At 30.3% G+C, this 22869-nt stretch overlaps 1 protein-coding gene across 1 annotated transcript in view; it reads left to right on the forward strand.

The window, feature by feature from the left end:
- Positions 1 to 22869, forward strand: part of mAChR-B (muscarinic acetylcholine receptor) — a 129732-nt gene that overhangs the window by 38959 nt on the left and 67904 nt on the right. Inside the window, exon 2 of the mRNA XM_012280610.2 lies at positions 19813 to 19992. Coding sequence (XP_012136000.1) covers positions 19895 to 19992 — 98 coding nt within the window. The 5' untranslated portion in view covers positions 19813 to 19894. The remainder of the gene's footprint in view (positions 1 to 19812; positions 19993 to 22869) is intronic.

Genomic DNA, 22869 nt, shown 5'->3' on the forward strand with positions numbered 1-22869 from the left:
TATCAAATTTAAATGAGCTGCGTTTCAATTCCCCTCAAAATCGGCACAAACTTTCGGGACAACCCAATATATAAAGTGTAGTGTTTAAAATTTTGATTATTTCAATTAAACTGGTTGAAATAAAAAATAATTTAGCAGTAATTTATTTAAAGTCAAATTACGTTTTGAATATTATTTTTATGATAAAAAGAATAGAATAATTAAAATCCCTTATTTATAACCTTATAGTAAAATTTGAATGAATATTATGAAAATTATGCATAATTGCTATAAAGTGTCCATTTATATTTACAGGACATCATCTTTTTATTAACGTCGTTCCAAAAGCAAATAATATTGTTACTTTTTTCCTAATTTCACTCTTAACTTATCAACCCTACCGAGGACACCCAAGAATCAAAACACACCATTTGATCGATACACACCATTCACAAATAAAATTAAAAAATAAAGGAAGATAAATTCTTCTCACTTTCTGAGAGCTTGGAAATTTGGGAATTTGGGAATTTGGGTATTTAAGGATTTAGGGACTTGGAGATTTGGGAATTTGGTGACTTAGGGATTTGAAAATTCGGTTATTGGGGTATTCGAGAATTTAGGTATCTGGGAGCTTAGAAATTTGGAAATTTGGGAATTTGAAAATTGGGAAATTTGGGAATTCGAGAATTTAGGAATCTGGGACCTTGGAAATTTGCGCATTCCGGTATTTAATGATTTAGGGACTTGGAGATTTGGGGATTTAGGGATTTGGAGATTTGGGAATTTGTAGATTTGTAAATTTAGGAATTTCAAAATTTGGGAATTTAGAAATTTGCAACCTTGCAAAATTTATAAATTTGTAAATTTCTTTGTAAATTTGTAAATTTGTAAATTTGAAAAATTGCACATTTTCAAAGTTCAGTATTTCGAAATTCAAAGATTTTTAAACTTGAATTAGTTGAGCATTGCTTATATCATAAAAGTAGATTTGTACAAAATTATATAAATATGTATTATTTCACTTCTAATGAAAATCCAAGTTGTTAAATTTACATTCCATTCAGTAAATCAAGTATTTGAACGTGTGGTCAATATTAGAGCTAATTCTGTCAGGGTCTGTGGATATTCTACCTACATACACAAGTACATATCTGCTGTATCTTCATATATCCATGTTCATGATCATCAATCAACTTTTTAAATCGCTCAGTTGACCAATTAAAAAAAGTGGAAGGACATAGTTAATGTCCTGTATCCTTGTGGGCGTTGTTGAAACGATTCACTATCTTGTGTACCAGATTTGATACCACTTTATTGATTCACAAAAGGACATGATGGAATTAGTCGTAGAAAATAGATCATCACGAAGCACAAAATACTATTGGACAGTAGAAAAATCTTGCATTAAACGTGTATTGCAGAGGTCCTGAATCAGAGAAACATCCTGGCATCAAGGATGAACTGAACCCAATTTGAAGTATTTTCTCTTACTTCTTTAAATCATGAACTGGTCAATAAAAGATCACCTGATTGACGATACCAATCCTATTGGACAAAGCTTAAACCTGAGTTTCGAACAGCACTAAAAGCTGAGCTGCAAAAGCCTCCAAAATCTTATCTTATCACACCCGAACTAGACTTAACACTTTACCACCAATGTAACTAGATTTTTTTATCTTTTTAACCTTGCTGAAAATATCCAGTGTTATTAGTTCATTTAGCTCATAAAATGAGCTATTATTAGTTAATTTTATAATTTTTACTCGGAATTAACTAATGCTTTTCTACTTATTTCAACAATTTCTAATGGGTCTACTCATCTTGGTGTTAGCGTTTCAAGGGACTAATTCGCATTTTCAAAACTTAGATTATATTTTGAGGGCCAGTTTACATTCATGGGAGCCAATTTGCATTTCTGAAGGCTAATTCATATTTTAGGGAGAGGTAGAACCGTCCTGGTTGCTATTTGGTTACGTTAATACACTTACAATTAATCTGCTAACTGGGATACCTTGAAGTAGAATAGTTAAAGAAGAAATAATAGTTATATAATACAGATAATATAATGTAAATAATAGTTCTATATAAGTAGAATAATTAATAGTTATTAAAATTTTTGTATGAAATATTATTTCTCAATTCGAAATATCTCATACAGTGTTGGTTTCTTGATACATATACATTCAATATTTATTTTATAAATATGTACATTTTGACATATATATTTTATTATTTTAATATCATGTTAGTAGAATGCTCCAAAAGATTCATGCAAAAGAAAATATGCAATTTCATTAAAAAATTTGTATACATTTATGTTTGTATAAGTTTTATAATACGGTTAAGAGTCGTCGCAAGGTCAAATAGATAAAAGTGTAACATGTCTCGCTTGCTGTCATATAATTTTTGTCTATAGTATTTTTTTTATATCTTTTATATTTTTTTAAATATTTAATTGCTCTCAAATATTATAAATCAGACGCACTATTTCATATTACATTTCATATGTACTTAACATGATTATGTGTTTTTAATTAACACAATTTGAGTGACACAATGAACATTATTGATGTGTAACTCAATATTAAAAAATTTTGGTTGATAATGTCACTTTTATAAATATTTAGAAAATTAATATTATAATAATTTTCTTCCTTTAATTCTACCTTGTCCTTTCTCTACCTGTTAATTTTTTATTAATTTATAAATTTTCTCCCCATTGGCCAATATTGTTATTTGCAATTTATGATCAGACATATTGCAATTTTAAATTTAATATTATTAGAGCTGATTTTAGAACGTGTATAAAGTACGTTACTGGACGTCTAGTCAAATTTTCAGAACCGACCTTGCATGAAACTCTATGTTTTCGCTGTGCAATGATAAATTAAATTTATAATCAATATATAACAAACCACAGTTGCGTAATTTGTGTAACTTGCATAACACGAATTCCTATAACAAAGTATACTCCATGTTATATGAGAGTTTACTGCATAGTATCGAGCATGGTACAGTTCCGGGGAGAAAATGGCGGTGTAGATAAAACGTGTGCAGTAGATGAAAATTCCAAAAATTCTAATTTTAAAGATATTTATTGGGATTAATTTCAAGAGAACTCGCGTACTTTTTAATTATTAAATGTAATTATGAAAGTATTAAACATATCTACTAAAATATCCAATATTGTATCAAACCTATTCTTTACAAGTATTACATAAATTATGATCATTATTTTTGATTATAAAATTTTATTAATGAAACATTCAATGTTGATGTTAAATGTTGCTAGTCAAACATATTCTTGACAAGTATTAAATAAATTATGATTATTTTTGATTATCAAATTTTATTAATGGAAAATTGTTGGCGTTAAATGTTGCTAGTTATGAGTTATATAAACTCATCACTCCTAAATAACAAAATTTGCAATGCTTTACAAAAATACATATTAAACGTTTCTGCAAATGTATGCTTCAAACATTAGGATTGCAAAACAAAATTATTAGCACAACTTGTGATCTCTAAATAAAAAATAAAAATTTATTCGTAGTAGATAAAGGTATACATATAAAATCTAAATGTAAATCAGAACGTTGGGATGGCAAAATTATTATAATTCGTGATCTCTGAAAAATAAATTACAGTTCATTTACATTTATAGGTAGTAAAAATATACATACACAACATAAATATATGCTTTCAACATCAGTATAATAAAGTGACTACGATTTGTTATTTCTAAATAACAAAGTGAAAATTTATCTACAATTTTAACCACAACTAATTTTCTCAAACTTCCCCTTTTATCCTGCATTTATTGCACACAATACTTTTTCACGGAAATTATTAAACACAGTTATCAAATGAATGTTATGTAATTACTAAATAAATAATTCGACAATGGTTCGACAAACAAAATACTAGTTGATACAACTGATACAATATCGATGAATGAAATTTTATATTTTCTTCGAATAGAAAATAGTCAATAAGTTTTCGGTAAATCAATGCGATATATAGCTAGTATAAACTGATTGCAAAAAGCTTTCTATTTTTCGTAAAATGGGATGGCTAACTTCATTCACAGGTAGATATAATTGCATGGGGTGATAGCTGAAGTAGCGCCGAACAAGTTTTTTCTTTACCAAAATGTTTGTTCAGATTCTGTTTTTTAACTAATTATGAAAAACGAGTCAGTGAGTTGCGAGAGTGATGGGTTCGAGCGTGACGGTGAATTATGATCTTGAACAAGTGCGTTTACATCGCGGTAGTGCAGTTGTACAAGAAAAAGTTCAGTCAAATATCGAATGCGACAATTAACCAGTTAAATGTGTTTGACGACTATATCCATTATGGAGATGTGGCAGAATTTTGTGTCATGACAACTATATCCGTCATGCGTAAAATTTTATTACAATTTGATATTTAAATTGTAATTTTGGCGAAAACTAAATTATATTCGAAATTGTAATATGTTTAAAATGTTTAGAAGAAATGAAATAAATAAATAAAAAATGTAAATGATTTAAGATGGATTTATAAATTCTTGAGAGCTAACTCGATATCGCTTGATTATCGCGACACCCACTGGAACGCAGTTTGCAAAAAGATCCCTATAGTTAACTAGTTAATAGATAGCAGTAATGAAATATCCAATGTTGATATTAAACGCTGTTGAATATAAATTTACCCTACCTCGTCATTCCTAAATAACTAATAAAAACTTCTTTATAACGAATAAATAATAACGAATTAAAAATGCATCTGCAATTTTAATAAGTAATTTTTTCATTCGCTATCGTATCCTACGCTCCTCTATATTCATAATTTTCCATGGAATATTCAAGAAACGAAATCGAAAATCCATTTTTCACGTGGACCAATATTTCGTAGTTATACGGAAAAACTGTTAATCGGTAATCGATGCGTCGCATCGAGCTGGCTGTACAGGAAACAGAGTATTCGCGAATAGAAGCAAAGAAACCAGGATGATGGCAACGACTGCGTGGAAACAAGGACTCCAACGGCAGATTGTTTGGAATTCGTAGGCAAGGAACAAAAACAAGCGAACCGAATGGCGAGAACGCAGGGATTGTTCGAGATTTTCCAAGCTGATCTAAAGCTTGATCGGTTTGCAGTCGGTCTGACTCGATTGAAAAAAGCAATAAGCTCAAAGAGAATTAGCCGGCGTACAGTCGAAACGATCGTTGTTAGATTCGCCGGTTCAATTGTTCAGAATAATTCGTCACGTGTGTACGGTCGTCGAAATTCGAACAGTTTGCATTTCACCCGAACAGAAAAATGCATTGGCGTAACTAGGACTTTTGTGTGGAGTTGGGTTCTGTAGATAATGCATAGTAGGGCATGTTAGAAGTGGTTTTTAGGGATGTTTTGGAATTTAGGTGGAAGTTTTAGAATTTGGGAATTTGAGGATTTTAATGAATGGAAATTTGGGAAATTGTGGATTTGAATGTTTGGAGATTTGAGGGGTCGAAGGTTTTGGAATTTGGAGAATTGAGGTTTGGTGTTCGGAGGTTTGGTAAATTTGAGATTTAGGAATTGGGAAATTTAGGAATTTGGCAAATTAGAAAATTAGGTATTTAGGGATTTAGATTTGGAGATTTGGGGATTTGAAGTTTTGGCTAAGATTGTGGGTTTACGGATTTCGAAATTTAGGAATTTGGGAATTTAGGGATTTCGGGATTTGGGGATTTGAAAATTCGGGAATTTGGGAATTCGAGAATTTAGGAATCTGGGAGCTTGGAAATACGGAAATTTGGGAAATAGAGTATTTAAGGATTTAGGGACTTGGAGATTTGGAGATTTGGGGATTTGGAGATTTGGGAATTTGGGAATTTGGGAATTTGGGAATTTGGGAATTCGGGTATTTAAGGATTTAGGGATTGGGAGATTTTGGAATTTGGAGATTGGGGGATTTAGAAAATTGGAGATTTCGGAATTTAGAAATTTGGAAATTTGAGAAATTTGAGAAATTGGGAAATTGGGTATTTAGGGATTTAGGGATTTGGGAATTTGGGGATTTAGAGATTTGGGGATTTAGGGATTTAGGGATTTGGAAATTTAGGAATTTAGAAATTTGCAACCTTGCAAAATTTATAGATTTGGAAATTTGTTTTTGAGGTTCCTAAATTTAGAGATTTTTATATTTGAGAAATTACACATCTTCAAAATCTAGTATCTCGAAATTAAAAAATTTTAAAACTTGACTGGTTGAACGTTGCTTATGTCATAAAAGTAGATTTGTTTGAAATTGTATGAATATATATTATTCTTTATATATGCACAATTGTTAGTACATTATTAGTACATTAATGTATGTCTCATATATAGTTACTAATATATTTTGGTACATAATTTCATACATTAACAGGAGTGATATCAGTGATTACGTGGTGCATATATGATCACGTAAACGAAATGAATAGACGCAGGAGAATGTTCAATTTAACTAATGGAAGCGTATTCAGTTCAAATTTCAGTATTCTACACATTACAGGGATTTGATTCGATATTATTTGAAACTGATTTCTAAAAACTGAAGGTTTAATAGTAGCTCGAGTCAAAATGTTTGCATGTGTATTAATATCTTTATTAGATTTACAAACTATTATTATATATTTATCGCCATGTGTGACGAAGTATAAACTACTTTAGTAGCTTACTGTGCAAATAGAAAATTTCGTACATTTATATTTATTTTCGAAAACAATTTCTAAATTTGTCATTTAATATTGATTCAATTTTCAATTTTACAGATTTCAATTTTACAAATTTTTGATTCTTAAATGTTTTAATATTTAAATTCTGAAAGTTCCAAACATCAGACCAGCCATGAACAAAATTAAAAAATTCTTAAATCCCAAATTTTTAATCTTCTCAACTCTCAAATTCTTAAATTTCCAAATTCTCAAATTTCCAAACTCTCAAATTTCCAACTCTCAAATTTCCAAATTCTCAAATTCTCAAATTCTCAAATTCTCAAATTCTCAAATTCTCAAATTCTCAAATTTACAAATTCCATATCAGACTCAAGTTTCCAAAAATCTCAGACTACTCAAATCCCAAATTCCCTAGTTTTCCATAGTTTCTAAATTTCCAAAATTCCACATTTCCAAATTCTCAGTTCCCCAAATTTCTATATTCCTCAATTTTCAAACTCTTGAATTTCTAAATCCTCAGAACTCTAAAATACCAAGTCACAAAATACACTAGTTTTTAAGTTTGCAAGACCTCACATCAAGTTCCCAAATTCCTTCATTTTCAAATTTACCAAAACTTGTTTCCTAAGTATCTAAATTTTTTATTTCCCAAATTCGCAACACTATTTTTTCTTAGATCCCCAAAATTCCAAATTTCCAACTAAAATTTTCAACTATTGTTTTTTAACTAAAAGTGAGTTGATACCAAAATATTCAAAAGTAAGAACAACAGAGAATACTTCAAGACACGTTCATGCATTTCTTATACCAATTGTTTGCATAATTGCAGGACTTTTCTCCTACACAAGAAACACTTAACATTCTCCACGGAAAAGAAAATATCATTCAGAACTTAGAACCTTTCATTCTGCAACTGTTTTTAACCTTCGAACTTCACAACCTTCGAGCTCCCGAAGCTCCTAAACTCGCCAAATTTAATACACTTTCGGAAACTTCTGCGTGTTTGTAGCACCATCACGTGAAAGCACATGGCCGCGAACATTACGTTTTCCCTCTTTAATAAACCGAAACGTCTTGGGACAAAAGGTATCCTTTCATCAATTTCACGCGCCTCTGTGTCTTACAACACGTTTCGTCGAAATGAGACTTGTTCCTGGCTCTTTGCAACATGACTCGTTTGCTGTCTTGTCACTCTTATCACTTCCGTTCTGTTGTCTGCAGAAAAATTACAGCTGCACAAGTTTACAACTGCCCGAAGTTATAAACTCGATCTATGTTATTACTTCCTTAAATTTATATTTAACCATGTAAACTTTAATATTAATATTTAAAATATCTAGTTAGAAATTTGTAGTGTTTCAGGTTCAAAAATTTGTGTTTTCTGAATTTCACAAGGGGATGCCATAACGTTGGAAACACCTATTTCATTCGAATTTGGTACGATTATAGAAGAAACTGATGATAATAATTTTGCAAAAGTTCGATGTGCAACTCTGTAGAATAAGAGAGTTACGTTTAAACTTCTCGTCATTTTTATTTAACTACATATGTACGAAGTCAAGAATGTGTTCTGGTATTTTTTATATTATTTTACTTAAAAGACTACTGAATAAGTACCTTGTATAAAAGTTCCAATAACGCCAATGTGAAGAATACTTCTTAGTCTATAATTTTTTCAACCCCATGCTAAAAGCTAACTGATTATTATTACAATGTTATAAATTTTGAGAAAAGTGTATCACAAATATCACTCCATATTATAAATCAAAAGGTTAAGGACTTTTTTGACTTCAATCCTGTATGACATACTATGCATCATTAAAGGAATTTTCTTTCCAAGTTTATACTGGCAGGTGCTGACGCCTCTTGGCGGTAGTTAACACGTGTTAAAACTAGATCGTTATACTGATCTTTAGTAACGAAAGGGTTAAAGTACACACTCCCCGAAATTTCCGACACGTCAGCCTCTTTTCACTTTCCGTCACCGAGAATTGTGCAGGTCGGTCTTCTGCTCGTTCCATTTTCATTATCTCTCTCTCGTTCGTTTCACATCGACCGTGTTCATGTGCAACGCGGTACACACCGCGAAAGCTTGTTTGAAAAAAAAAAGGAAATACGTGTATCGCTGGTGACGTGTACGAAGATAAGACAGACGGTCAGATTGAAGCTCGTGATAAGTTGCAGCATTTGGTTCGTGCAAAATGAAGCATGGAATATCGAAGGTTGGAGGGTGTTGAGTGGAGGATAAGCTAGGTTTTCAACGATGAGCTGTGGAAAAGCGAGGATTTTAACCGTTTCGATAAACGGCGACGTATTACTACATATCACTATCATCGCGTACAAATTATTTCATTACATTATTAAATGGTAACTGTAATATACAGAAGTAGACACACTGTGAAATTATTTCAAATAACTGGTAAACACACATTTTTTAAATAAAAGTTACATGCTATTCAGGAGTTCATACAGTGTTATACTTGCTTTATTATTTTGTCTTCTCATCAAAATACGAAAGTCGCTTTCTATCTGTAGACAATTTACATAAAAAATACTGGAAGAAATCTTGTTTGAAGTTAGTGCATACCGAGATATTAACACAATGTTTTAATTTAAGTGATACCCAAAATTGTCTGTATACTGTAGAAATAAATTTTTCAAACAGAAGTTGCATGGTTTCCAGGAACACACAGTGCTATACTTTATTGTTTGAATCCTTTATCGAGATATGAAAGTCACCTTCAGTTTTTTAAACGAAATGCCTAATATTATTCCTTCCATTTCAGTGAAGCATGAAATTTTGTACAAATTAGTACTGGTAGAGATCGTATCTAAGATTAATACTTCCCAAGATATTATCAAGATTAGTTTCGGCTCAAGTGGTGCTCAAACTGTTGTCCATTATTATCAATACAGTTTCTTAATCTGATGAGTGAATGATAAACTCTTTCAAGCATTTCTGTAGTTATCGTGATACATGCACGAATAATTCGTTCTCGCGTTTCTTCGACCGACGTCAGTGGCTCGCGATTTTCATTTTTACTACTTTCCGGAGGGAATAGCCAAGTGGTGTTACATCTGGCCAGCGGGCTAGCCAAGTAATTCTATTATCACGTCCGATTCTGCGATTGGAAAATGTTCTGTTTAATACTTTTCGTGTTTGTCGAGCATTATGTGTAGGACAGCTGTCATGTTAACACCTCATTCTTAAACGTATCAGAGACGATACATCTTTTAATAGATCTGGTAGTACTTAGGACAGAAAAATTAAATATGTTTGACCCGTTAATGATCCATTAACGTAATACGGTCCAATGATCTGCTGACCAATCATGGCTGCACCAAACATTGATATTCCACCGGTGTTGATGGTCGATTTATCGAAGTCATTGTGGATTCTCTGCTGCTCAGTAGTGCATGCTTTTCAAATTTACTTCTCTGCTATTTGTAAACGTCGTTGCGTCGAATTTAAAATTAAATTTAACACTGAAACTACCAAAGTAGTCAACTGACCATTTTACAAATTTCTTGTTTTAAGTTACAAAAATTGTTAATGCGATTTTCTGGAAGTCCGCGTTGATTTTCATCTGGATAAATAATTAGCGTTTACATTAATTTATGCTGTATCGTTTATTTATTTTTTATTTCAAAATAAGTTATACGTAGTTAGGTTTAGTGTTAAACTCAAGATCGTAATTTGATTTAACATTAAATATGTATTTATTCTCCATTTTCAGTTATATTAATATGAGTTTATTCTATATTTTCGGTTATATTAATATGAATTTATTCTGTATTTTCAGTTATATTAATATGAGATTATTCTCATTTTTCAGTTAGTATTAATATTAGTTCATTCTCTGTTTCCAGTCAGCCGTATGAATTCATATCCACATACTCCGTTTTCATTAGTATTATATTTTTATTACCTCTTCTCACGAAACCTGTTTCCACAAATACTCTCCACACTTAATTAAAAAATATTGACGTTTATTTACCGCTCCATTGAAAAAGAATAAAAAAGTACGGTCTATTCAATCTAAAAACTTATTCGTCCCTAACTTGTAAATGCTGCTTCGATCTATAAAATGATTTGTACAAATGTACATTTGTATTTCGAATACAATATAGCAACAGTTCACAAAATGTGTGCGTTTTTCAAAGTCCTGCCTATGTAATTCTGGACGTATTGATAGGTGATGTGGATGAAATTTCTGAGAATGACGAATTCGCGTAACTCTACTCTGACTGATATCTGCACCGCGTGAAATTTTCCGAGTATCGATATGTGGACTATGGGCAACAAGTGCTACAACAAAAGTGATGTTCTCTTTGTTTTTTGTTGCATTGTCCAAAAGATTTGATTGTTTTTTAACAAACTTTCAATTACAAATCTTATATATGCGATTAAAATCTTGTTATCGAATATATTAATTGTTTTTTCAATTTGTAAGAAATATTATTACTGATCCAGTTCTATATTTAATCATCATATAGCGTTTATAAATATATTTGTGCTTTCATTATGTAATTATGGTGTCTTTGTATATCGGAAAAATGTTTCTTTAGAATTTTATTTGCGAGTTTCAAAAAAGTAAAATGCGATGGCTGATCTCAATTTAGGATATGTAGTTTTATATAGTTTAGCTCCCAAAGCATTTTCACGCACCATAAACGATCATCGTATCGTATTTTTCACTGTAGCTGGACATGTCAATAAAAGTAGCACACAATGTCTCTCAAACTAACTTCCACGATATCACTTTTACTATTACCGAGCTTCGGCAACTGAGCTGACAATGAGGTACTATATTTCTCATGTTGACGACGTTTAAAATATAAGAAAAACTGTGCATAGAAGTATGGTTTATCATAAACAAAGTTATGGCCAAACTTATTTTCTAGTACAAGATTATAATTTTAAAAATATCTGTTCTAACCATAAATCGTACCTCGTAACATTATTTTACACGAAAAATGTTTCATCTAAATTCATAATCAAACCTTAACGGTCACACTGGGTATGAAACGACTCCAGCCAATTTAGCTTTAATTTTAGCCACTTTATTTCCTGAAATTCTGAGTAAAAACTTTTTCTGAAACCTCGGTATTTTTATTATTTTTTTCCACAAATTTCTCAAAATTTTTCAGCTACACTTTTAGCTCTTTTTATTAAAGTCGAAAAAAATTTGGAATTTTTCTGCGAAAACTTATTTTTTCAATTTTTTCACATTTTTGAATTTTGCATATCTAACGTTCAAATTTACTGAAAGGAACTGTGAAATACGTTAAAGCAACTTTCAAAGATTATTTAGAATTTTTTTCTAGTTAAAATAATGAATAGCTTCTTTGTAAAAAATATTTTTAGTGACTGGGGTCTTAAACGTCCTATTGTGTGAGGTATGTTATTCTGCTGAAGTGTGATTGTTAAGGTAAGGAAATGATTTCTTAAATATAATAATAAACAATATAATACTTCTATTAGTATTATAACATATAATATAATACAGCATTATATAGAAGAATAAAATATATTACACAAAAGTATTAAGTAATAAAATATAACACCCCTAATTTTTAAATAACACCCCTAATTCAGATTTGTCGTCAATATATTACTCTATCCGCAATTTTCAATAAAACAAAATAAATAATTGTTAACGAAAATGACAGTATTTATTTGAAGTTTAATTATCTAAAAATAATGCTATAACATACGAGCATTTTCCTTCTTTAAACGGAAGTTTATGATCCGTTGAAATAAATTAGTTACAAAACGCTGCAACCTTCCTTAAGTGCCCACTGTTATATTTTCTTGGTTTCCTGCAGTTTGCTTTTTCTATTTCCTTTTTAATTAATTACCTCGTAGCAGCAGATGTATATTCCGCAGTGTAAATGTGCAGATCCCTTAACCCAATTTAGAATCAACGTTGCTCCTAAGTATTACAAATAAAATCTATGCTCGTAGAAAAGCGTATTTAAAGTTCCAATTTTTTCACAAACATGACAGCATTAAATTAATAGTATGATAACATTTTTATTACAAGCTTGAATTGCTCAAATATAAATCAATATATTGTTGTATGAAATACAGTTCTATGAAAAGCTGTTCTATGAAATACAAGGTGGAATATTTTATTTTGAAATAATGTAAAATTAAAAATATTATTAGAAATTGGAATTAATTTATATGGAACACAATTTTACTTAGAAATTTTAACAAATATAGAACGTGTGTAAATATTTATAATTGTTCGTATTTTGCTGAAGATGAAACGGGAAATGAATATAAATATAGCAAAAAATTATCGATTTCAATATTCTGATTGCTTCTTCTGGTGCTTAGTTTGATTAAAAATTGTTATCTGTTTAATTATATTGAAAGTTGTTATATGTTGCATGGTATGCAGTAATTTGAATTACACAGAAAACGTATATTTCATTTTCAAATTGAAATTCTTCATTGGATACTCTATATGTATGATGCAGTAGACTCTTGTTATATTGCCGAAATCCTTAATATACAAATTTACAAAATGTACAAACTAATGTACATTTTCTTAATGTACAAAATTTGAACATCCTGAAGTTGAAAAATTAAAAAATTCCAAAATCAACTAGTTACAAAATAAATACTTTAAAAAATTTCAGAATTCGAAAGTAAAAAAATCAATTAATTAAAGAATCCAAAATCCTATACCGCAAAAATAAATACTTCAAAAAATTATGAAATTTTAAAGTAAAAAAAATGAATAAATTAAAAAATTCTGAAGTTTCAAAATCTTAAAATTGCAAAAATTTTAAAGTTCAAAAATTTTAAGTTTACAAAATTCTTATAATCTTAAAGTTTAAAAATACCAAAATACTAAAGTTTCAAAATTTCAAAGTCCACAAATTTCAATATTCCAAAATACCAGAGTTACCATCCCTAATTTTCAAAAAAAATTTCAAAGCCCTAAAGTTTAAAAATTCCAAAATTTCTTTTCCAACATCTTAAAATTAAAACATTTCAACGCCCCAGTGTTACGGAATTTCAAAATTTCAATAAAAAAAAAAAACTTTAAAATTCATAAAATCTCAATGTTCCAAAATTCCAGTATTTTAGAATGCCAAACTTTAATCATGACAAACTTGCAAAATTCGAAAATTTCAAAATCCTAAAGTTCAAAAATTTCTAAATTCCAATCTCAAAATACAAGAATTCAAAACTTGAAAATTTCCGAAGTTTTCTAAATTTCTAAATTTTTCGTTCCTGTATTAAAATTCCGTCCCATAAATTTCCACAGCATTCAATACGTAAATAAATAACTGCAGAGTAGCAGCATGTGAAGGTCTTCGTTATTAATCTTTCCAGTGACTTCTAGAGGAATTGTATGTAAGCAAAGAATATCAAACCTGAAGGAAATTTTTAAAAATTTACTAAGGTGTCAGAAAAAGAATCATAAAAAAACAGTTAATAAAATTCAATACAGAGCATATTACAAAATAAAGAAGAAATAAATAAATACAGTAAAAATTCTTCGAAGGGACGAATAAATACAGTAAAAATTCTTCGACTCTACTCGTTCGAAGTCAAATTTCTTAGAGTCCTTGTTGGGAATCCTAATTTTTAGAGTACGGTATAATTTATGGCGGGGACTGAGGGTTTCCGTGACGAAAAATACTTTCTCTTGGGACCCTTAGTTTCGCTTTGAGTCCTACTTTCACCCACCCTAGCTTTCCCCTTTCACAAGGAAGCGCACTAAGGGCGCACTGGAAGGGAAGGTCAGAGGGAAAAGAATATTTTTCAGTTCGGCAGTTCAGTAAAAATAGCCAACTAGATTAGTTGGTTCAAGTTAGTTAGTTCAGACAGCACACATTGTAGTAAAAATTCCACGTACACAAAACTACACATCCAGACACACCATACATTAAGACAAATAAATAGTTTTCCAACAATCAACTTGGAATTCATTCTTTCCCAATTAAGTTATTGGGTGGTCCTTTGGTCATTAGACGGCACTATTATGCAATACTGTTGGATGATCAACGCGTCCGAACAAATCAGATAGCAAACACTACAGATTCATCCCCAACAAATATACTAATCGAAACGATTTCTACTTCGTACTTATCCTGGACCTCGCACCCGTCCTGAGTCACACTGTCCCTTGACCATCGTCCCTACCTCAACCTATCTCCAGCAATAGTATACAGGGTGTCTCACAATTAGAGTAGGTTCCTGAAAGGAGGGGGGGGGGGGGGTAGCTGACGTGATTCTGAATAAGATTTCACTTTGCAAAAATGGGATTTGAAGCTTCGTTTTTGAATTATTAAGGAAAAAACACGGACCAATCAGAGCGCGAGGATTACGCGCGTTCAGTCACTAGGCTCGAAGCCGTCGCTCTCGCGTCTGCGCACGCGTAATCCTCGCGCTCTGATTGGTCCGTGTTTTTGCTTAATAATTCAAAAACGAAGTTTCAAACCCTATTTTTGCAAAAGGAAATCTTATTCAGAATTACGTCAGCTTCCCCCCAGTTCAGGGACCTACGCTAATTGTGAGACACCCTGTATAAAACTTGGCAATATCGAAAAATGTTCAAAAAGAGTCTAGTACTTAGCTGACCCAATAAAGCTGTTCGAGTTTTCTTAAAATAAAGTGTGTTGTCAATTCTCCCGGAATCCAGCAATACTACATTAGAGTTCCTTTACACTAATGATTCTACATGTCGTTTAATCGTCACATACTGCAGACACTGCGAAGCACATACATCGCGATTAATGTAAAATAGCAATTTTGTCGACTACACTGAGTAAAAAGAACTTCAACGGCAGAACCCGTGCAAATTCTACAAAACGATGCAGGGAATGTTATAATAGGTCATGCTAATTGGAACTTCCTGGAACATCACACAGCGAAATAGCTTTCGTCGGCGTATTATACTTTCAGCATCTGCTCATCCTCAGGGACGTAAACCAAATAGGGACGTACAATCGGAATGGATTCGTTTGTGATCGTCGTGATGATCAGTACTTTCTTTATATTGTTGATTTTTCAGGGAAATCGATATTCATTTATGGAGAAACGAATACTCGAGTGTTGTAGTTTGTACTTCTCCAAAAATTATTACCATAATGGTTAAATCTTGTATTAGAACTTGCTGGTTGTTCGGAGAAATCAAAGGTCAATTTCGAGGGTATAAATCAGTGGTTCTCAATCTTTTCGTAAATTCGAAATTAACATGTAAGGATATGTATGTGGTATTTTGTGTACAGTGCATTGTATTTTAAATATAATACTATAAGACAAATGTGATAGAAAATATTTTATGACAAAATATACTTAATGACTATAAGTGATAACCTAATATAATATATTCTGACATGATAACCCGATGACATAATCTGATAAATATGATGGAAAATATAATATGTTGTACTGTGTTAATATAGTACACTCTATTAAAATATAGTATATTATTATAATAGTGTGTGCAGTATTATATATTATATTATATAATTATAAATAAATACAGAATTTCATAACTTGACATTTTGTATTGTGATATATAAGTGCTATATAAGTGAGTGTATATGATTTATATAAGTTAATATAAATTATATATTAATAAGATTTATATAATAAGATTTATATAATAATATTATATAATAATATTATATAATAATATTTAGTTTTTCTAATATTTATTTTTAATAATAGTTAACGAAATATTGACAAGTGACGTTGTACTTATTAATTAATTTACTTTCGTTTGACACAAAATTTTGCAAAACTTAGACGAAAAATTTGAATGGTCTGTAATAAAGAAATTTAAATAATTAATGATATTAATGTATAAAACGACAATCTCCAAATTATCGATGCGTTAGTAAAATGTTCCTATACTCCACTTTTGACACGTACAATGAATCTTGCACCACTGCTGTAATTAATATACCTGTGTTGTTAATTACCTTGAACTACGTTACTAATTAATCAGTATATCAATTACAGTGTATTAATTTTTGTTCCATATTTACTCTTCAAATTTTACATTCTACATCATTTTCATTTTTCTATATTATTCATTATTTATTATTATTTCATTTATTTGTACTATATGTATATTATTCATTCTTTCATTTATCTATACTATTTACACGAAACTAAGCTATTTATACTATTTATTATTTATACAAAAATTTTTTAAATTTCCAACAAAAAATTTCTGTGTATTTCTATTTTACTACGTGTATTATTTATTGAGTACTCAAAATGTCCTTTGTTGCAAAGGACTAAATATTTAATTTCATTTGAAGTACCCCTATTCACATTTTGTAACTTTGATTAATTATAGTTAATTTTAGTTTGCTTTCCAAGTACATATTAGCTTTTATTCTCTTTATAACTCTTGGAATGTAATAACGGTGATACGATTACATAAATAAAAAATTAGCTTTGCTTTTATTTTTGCAACCTTTCTACCTGCCTTTAGAGAACCCCTTCAGGCTTCATTTCAAAAAGCTTTCTGTTGCATTGTGTATGAAAATATTATAATTAATCCTCCATAGACGAGCTGGACCGTTGACGGCACAAAGGTTCGTGTTTCCTCTGAATTTTTATTTTTAATGTAAAAAGTTTTAAACGTTCGACGTATCGAACGATTGTGTAACATGGGACTCCGATAAGTACCCCAAAATATTTTTAAATTTTTTGAAACTTTTAAACGGTAAAATAACGTAAATAACTTTGTACGAATGTATATAGTTCTACTGACACTCAAACATTGTACACCAAATAAATTTTATTCTAATTGTAAATATATTTTATTTGAATTGTAAATGTAATATTGCGTATCAATTGCGGATATAATTTTTTATTTGAATTGTAAATGAAATTACTGTATTTTAATGCTAACTACAATATTTGATTTTAATTATAAATACGATACTGTATTTTAATACAAATTACATTTCATTTTACATGTAAATACTGTGTTTTAATTATAAACATATTTTTTTCAATTACGTATTTAGTAATTATGTTTTCCTACAGAATGTAACATAAAAAATTATTAATTAAAATCTGGAGAAACTATAAAATTAGAAAATTGTAAAATTAATAACGCAATCAACTTTTAATTTATGTATGATATTAACAATGTCAAACAGATTAAACATTTAACAAAAGAATAAAGACTCAATTATAACGATTTTGAATTATGAGTTATTTTTTCGTTATACGATATTTTTGATTATGAGAATTTAATTTTTGAGTTTTTATAAATCATATTAAATTAACAAGAAGTATATTGATGATGAGAGAATAAATGGATTAACATTTCCGTCCACTAATGGAAACTACGATTACTTTTTACATCGCCATCAGACTTCGCGCTGCATTCTTGTTTTATTTGGATTTTGGTCTTTTATGTTTTCCGTATAATTGAACCATCAATATTGTATTGCACTTTTTAAATAAACAATTTTTGTTTTTGATACATTTTTATTACGTCACTTCGAACACAGATTCTGCCCCACAACAGATAACAATAAACAAATATATTTTGCTAGAAAAATTAAACAAAAATAATGCTCTGATACAAATTTGCAATAGTTTGAGAATACACGACAAAAGATTATAATTACAAAAAACAACTAATATTTTCAATAAGTTCATTAAATGTAGAATTTATAATTCTTTTGCATTTAACAAAATACATTTATATTCTGAAACAGGTTTTGAGTTTTGTGTTACTTACAACACAGCACAAACGCAATAGAATCGTTAAGAACGTGTTCATTGGTATTTTTATTTATTTATTACATGTGCAAAAAATATGAATTATTACTGTTTCAGCAGTAAAAGTATAATTCAGTAATAAAAAAATTATTACTATTTTAGTGAATAAAAGATAGAATTTCGAATGTTATCTACATCGTTGTCAGAAAAGTTTTTCGCTGCAGATGCAATAAAATAAAATATTACAGAAAGCAGTAAGCTATAAAAATTGTATAATTAGAAAATTCATAACGAAGCTTTATTTCCAAAGAAGAAATGAATTTTTATCCGCAACTGCGGGTTTCCCTGCATCATAAACCAAATCATGGCGATCATGCGATACGCGATAAATCTCCGCATTTGCTTTTCTTGACCTTCATAATTTTCTGCCATTCAGAAAAAAAATTTACTGTCGACCACGACTATTGTACACTGAATTATGCCTAAGCACGAGATCATAATGCGTACAAAAAATTTCATTAGGTATTACGCTATTTACTCTCACTCTGCACGATTCGTCAAATAAATTTTATTGAATCCGAGAAGAAAAATTGTTTAATTTAACCGAACAGTTGAAGATATTTATCACTGAAAGTACATAAATAATTGTTTATGTTAACGCAAGATAATAATTTTGTTTTTCGATAAAAAATAGTGTTCCTTTCCTCACATTATTTGGAATATATCTGTCTCAATTTTAATAAGCTTGAAATTGTTTAAATCGAAATGTGTTAAAAGTTCAAACTGTTTATTTGATATTTTCTGATTTTTTTATGGAAAATATTAAAACAAATATTAGCACCTGATCATAAATATTTAAACTATTAATAATGTTAGTAAGGTGAAGTGGTGTAAGTTCGTAAACGGGGCAAGTGCGTATACAGGCTATTTTTATTACAATATGAGCGAAATTTCTCCATTTAGTATGTTTGTTTCCTTGTTTGTGTTTCACTATAACCCCTTTTATATTTTAGCTAAGAGTACTTGTTTGCAGTATAGAGTACTTGCATAATGCAGTAAAAAGCATTTTATAGCAGATTTGTTGATAATTCTGCGCTTGCCCCATTGCACATGAAATAAAGTTTCAAAGTATTTAACTTCAAGTTACGCTCTTACCCCATTTTCGGGGAAAGTGCAGAGTAGTTGACATTTTAAACAATTTCCTATCAAAATCAAAATGTACAAGGAAAATTGAGGTCCTAGTTAATATTAATTAAATCGTAGTAATTGTGCAAAGCGTTCGATATCGACAGCATTAAATATTTACATAGCAGACTGAAAATACATACTTATACTAAAGGATTAGTATAAGTCATCAATGTGACAAGCAACATTAAACATTCCATAATATAATCGTTTTATGACATCGATTTATTATATTATTTTCAGGATGCTTGGAGGATGATTGGGTATTGACTAGAGGCGTCAATGGTTTTGAAGCTTAATGCCACCGTGACTTTTGCCTGCTGGAATGGAGACGAACGGGACAGACAGCAGCCTGAACGGCACCGAAACCAATCGCACTTCTTCGCCGGTTTTCATTATCAGCACTCGTTATATGACACAATGGTAAGTGAATATGTATAACCATATATGTTCTATATTCTACGCAACAAATTACGATTCATATTTAGGACGATATGTAATGTTACGTGCGCTGAACATTTTTCTATTTTGGAACTGGTTCGGGCGTAGTCAGAGATCAACGAAGCAAGAGTTTCGTGTAGTCTACCTTTCCCGCCGATCGGGATTTCCTTATTTGGTAGCCTACAAGAATTTTCCTGCAATTCTGGAAATTCTTAAATTTCTAGATTTCTCAATTTTTAGATTTCTCAATTTCTCAATTTCTCAATTTCTCAATTTCTCAATTTCTCAATTTCTCAATTTCTCAATTTCTCAATTTCTCAATTTCTCAATTTCTCAATTTCTAGATTTCTCAATTTCTAGACTTGAGAATTTCTGAATTTCCAAATTCTCAAATTTTCAAATCCACAAGTCCCCAAATCTCCAAGTCCCCAAATTTCCAAATCCCCAAATCCCCAAATCCCCAAATCCCCAAATCCCCAAATCCCCAAATCCCCAAATCCCTACATCCCCAAATCCCTAAATCCCCAAATCCTTTAATCCCCAAATCCCCAAATCCCCAAATTCCCAAAACCCTACATCCCCAAATTCCCAAATTCCCAAATCCCCAAATTCTCAATTTTCCACATCCCTAAATCCCCAAATCCCCAAATCCTCAAATCCCTAAATTCCCAAATTCCCAAATTCCTAAATCCCCAAACCTAAATTCCCAAATCTCCAAATCCCCAGATGCCCAGATCCCCAGATTCCCAAATTCCAAATTCCCAAATCACAAATTTCTAGAGTTCTTGAATTCTTAAATTCCCAAATAAAATATTGCAAATTTCTAAATTACCATATTTCGAAACCTTCCTCCCTCAAGATTCCAAGTATATAAAATTCATTTTTTTTTGTAAATTTGCAAATTACTAAATTCCCAAATCTGAAAATTTTAAGTCTCCACAGATATAGAAACCATAATCCCTGTCCATATCATGCATAGCCACGCATATCACTCTCCATGAAGTCTTCGAACTCCCTGATCTACCCATCGACGAACTAAACAATCATACGTGAATCTATTGATACGTAATCTTTCCAGATGTTTTCGCCGTATGATACGAATCTACTTCATCTCCAGTAACAGTAACAGTATTTCGGTTTTGGAACGATATAATATTCGTGGCCATTATAATCAAACTTTCGGGCTCAGCCCGAGACGACGTGTATTTATGGAATAATCAGCCTTCGGTGAACTACTTCGGTTACTAGCAAGTATTCAGATAGTACTAGACGCGCACGCGAAATTTTCGAACAGTTTCCCTGAAGGATATGACATGGAGAAGCAATTTAGCAAGAGGCACGAGGCATTTGTAAATCCGAATTGCACTTTGCAGCGGCTACGAAAGAAACATTGACCTACATTTCGCCCTGAGATTAAGTCGTTGCACTACGAACATGTTCATGAGGATTATTCCGACGAAAAAAATGTTGTCAGTCTGCATTCGGTTTAATAGTGTTTGTAGGACATGGACGCATTAGTACCGAAATTTAAGATTATTTTATTTAGCTACATAAATATTTTAACCCTTAATTTTTTTTACCTGCAAAGTCTTTAACTTACAAAATAGATTCTAGAAAGAAATTATGAATTAATTTATTATAACAGAGTGGAGTGACAAGTACCTATATCTTTCTGAATGATGACTTAAATTTGTTGCTATTAATACAGGTAATGTATTTATCTAAATTATTTATAGGATCTACGAGAAAAATTTTTTAAGCAATTTCTTTAGCAATAAAATATCAAGGTTTCTGATTTTTCTAAATTGTAGTATATTGTATTTTTGATTTTATAGTATCTTTGCTGAAATTAACATGAATTGAACGATCTGTTATATGTATGTATTATAAAAATGAAATGATACTGAATTAAAGTATTTAAGTTTGATTTACAAGAAGCATGGTGAGGAGTTTGATAATTTAAGTATTTAGAAATTTGCTCAGAGTTTGAGCAATTTGATAACTTGATAATTTAGTGGCTTCGGAATTTGGGAATTTAGTTATTTGGAATTTTGTAAAATCGATAATTTAGGAACTAGGGAATTTGGTAATTTAGAAATTTAGAAATTTAAAAACTTAGAAATTAGGGAATCTGGTAATTTAGAAACTCGAAAATATGGTAATATAGGAAGTAGGGAATTTGGTAATTTAAAAATTTAGAAACTAGGGAATTTGGTAATTTAGGAACGAGGAAATTTGGTAATTCAGAAATTTAGAAATTCGGTAATCTTGCAACTAGAGAATTTGATCATTTAGGAACTAGGGGATTTGGTAATTTAGAAATTTAGAAACTTGGTAATTTAAGAACATGAGAATTTAGGAATTTATGGACACAGAGATTTGAGAATTTACAAATTTAGAAATTCTTGAGTTTGGTGATTTAAGAAATTGGAAATTTGTCAATTTAGCTATTTGGAAATTCTATAATTTGATAATTCATGAATTCGGTGACTTCGAGATTTAGGAACTCAGAAATATGCAAATTCGTAGATTTAGTAAATTAAGAATTTCGATATTCAGGGATTTGGAAGATTCAAAATTTTGGGATTTGCGAACTTTCTAATGTAGATATTTACAAACTTGAGAATTTCGAAAATTAGTATTTTGGAAATTTGGTAACTCAGAAATTCAGCAATTTGAAAATTTAGTAATTCAAGAATTTGTACACTCACTAATATTGTAACTTGCTAATCTAGTAATTTGATAATTTGGTAATTTAGCAATTCGATAATTCAGAAATTTAATAATTTGTTAATACAAAATCTTCAAATTTCATAAATTTAGGAACTCCAAAAATTAGAATTTGTATATTTGTCAATA

This window comes from Megachile rotundata, chromosome 14 (assembly GCF_050947335.1).
Source record: "Megachile rotundata isolate GNS110a chromosome 14, iyMegRotu1, whole genome shotgun sequence".
NCBI lineage: Eukaryota > Metazoa > Arthropoda > Insecta > Hymenoptera > Megachilidae > Megachile > Megachile rotundata.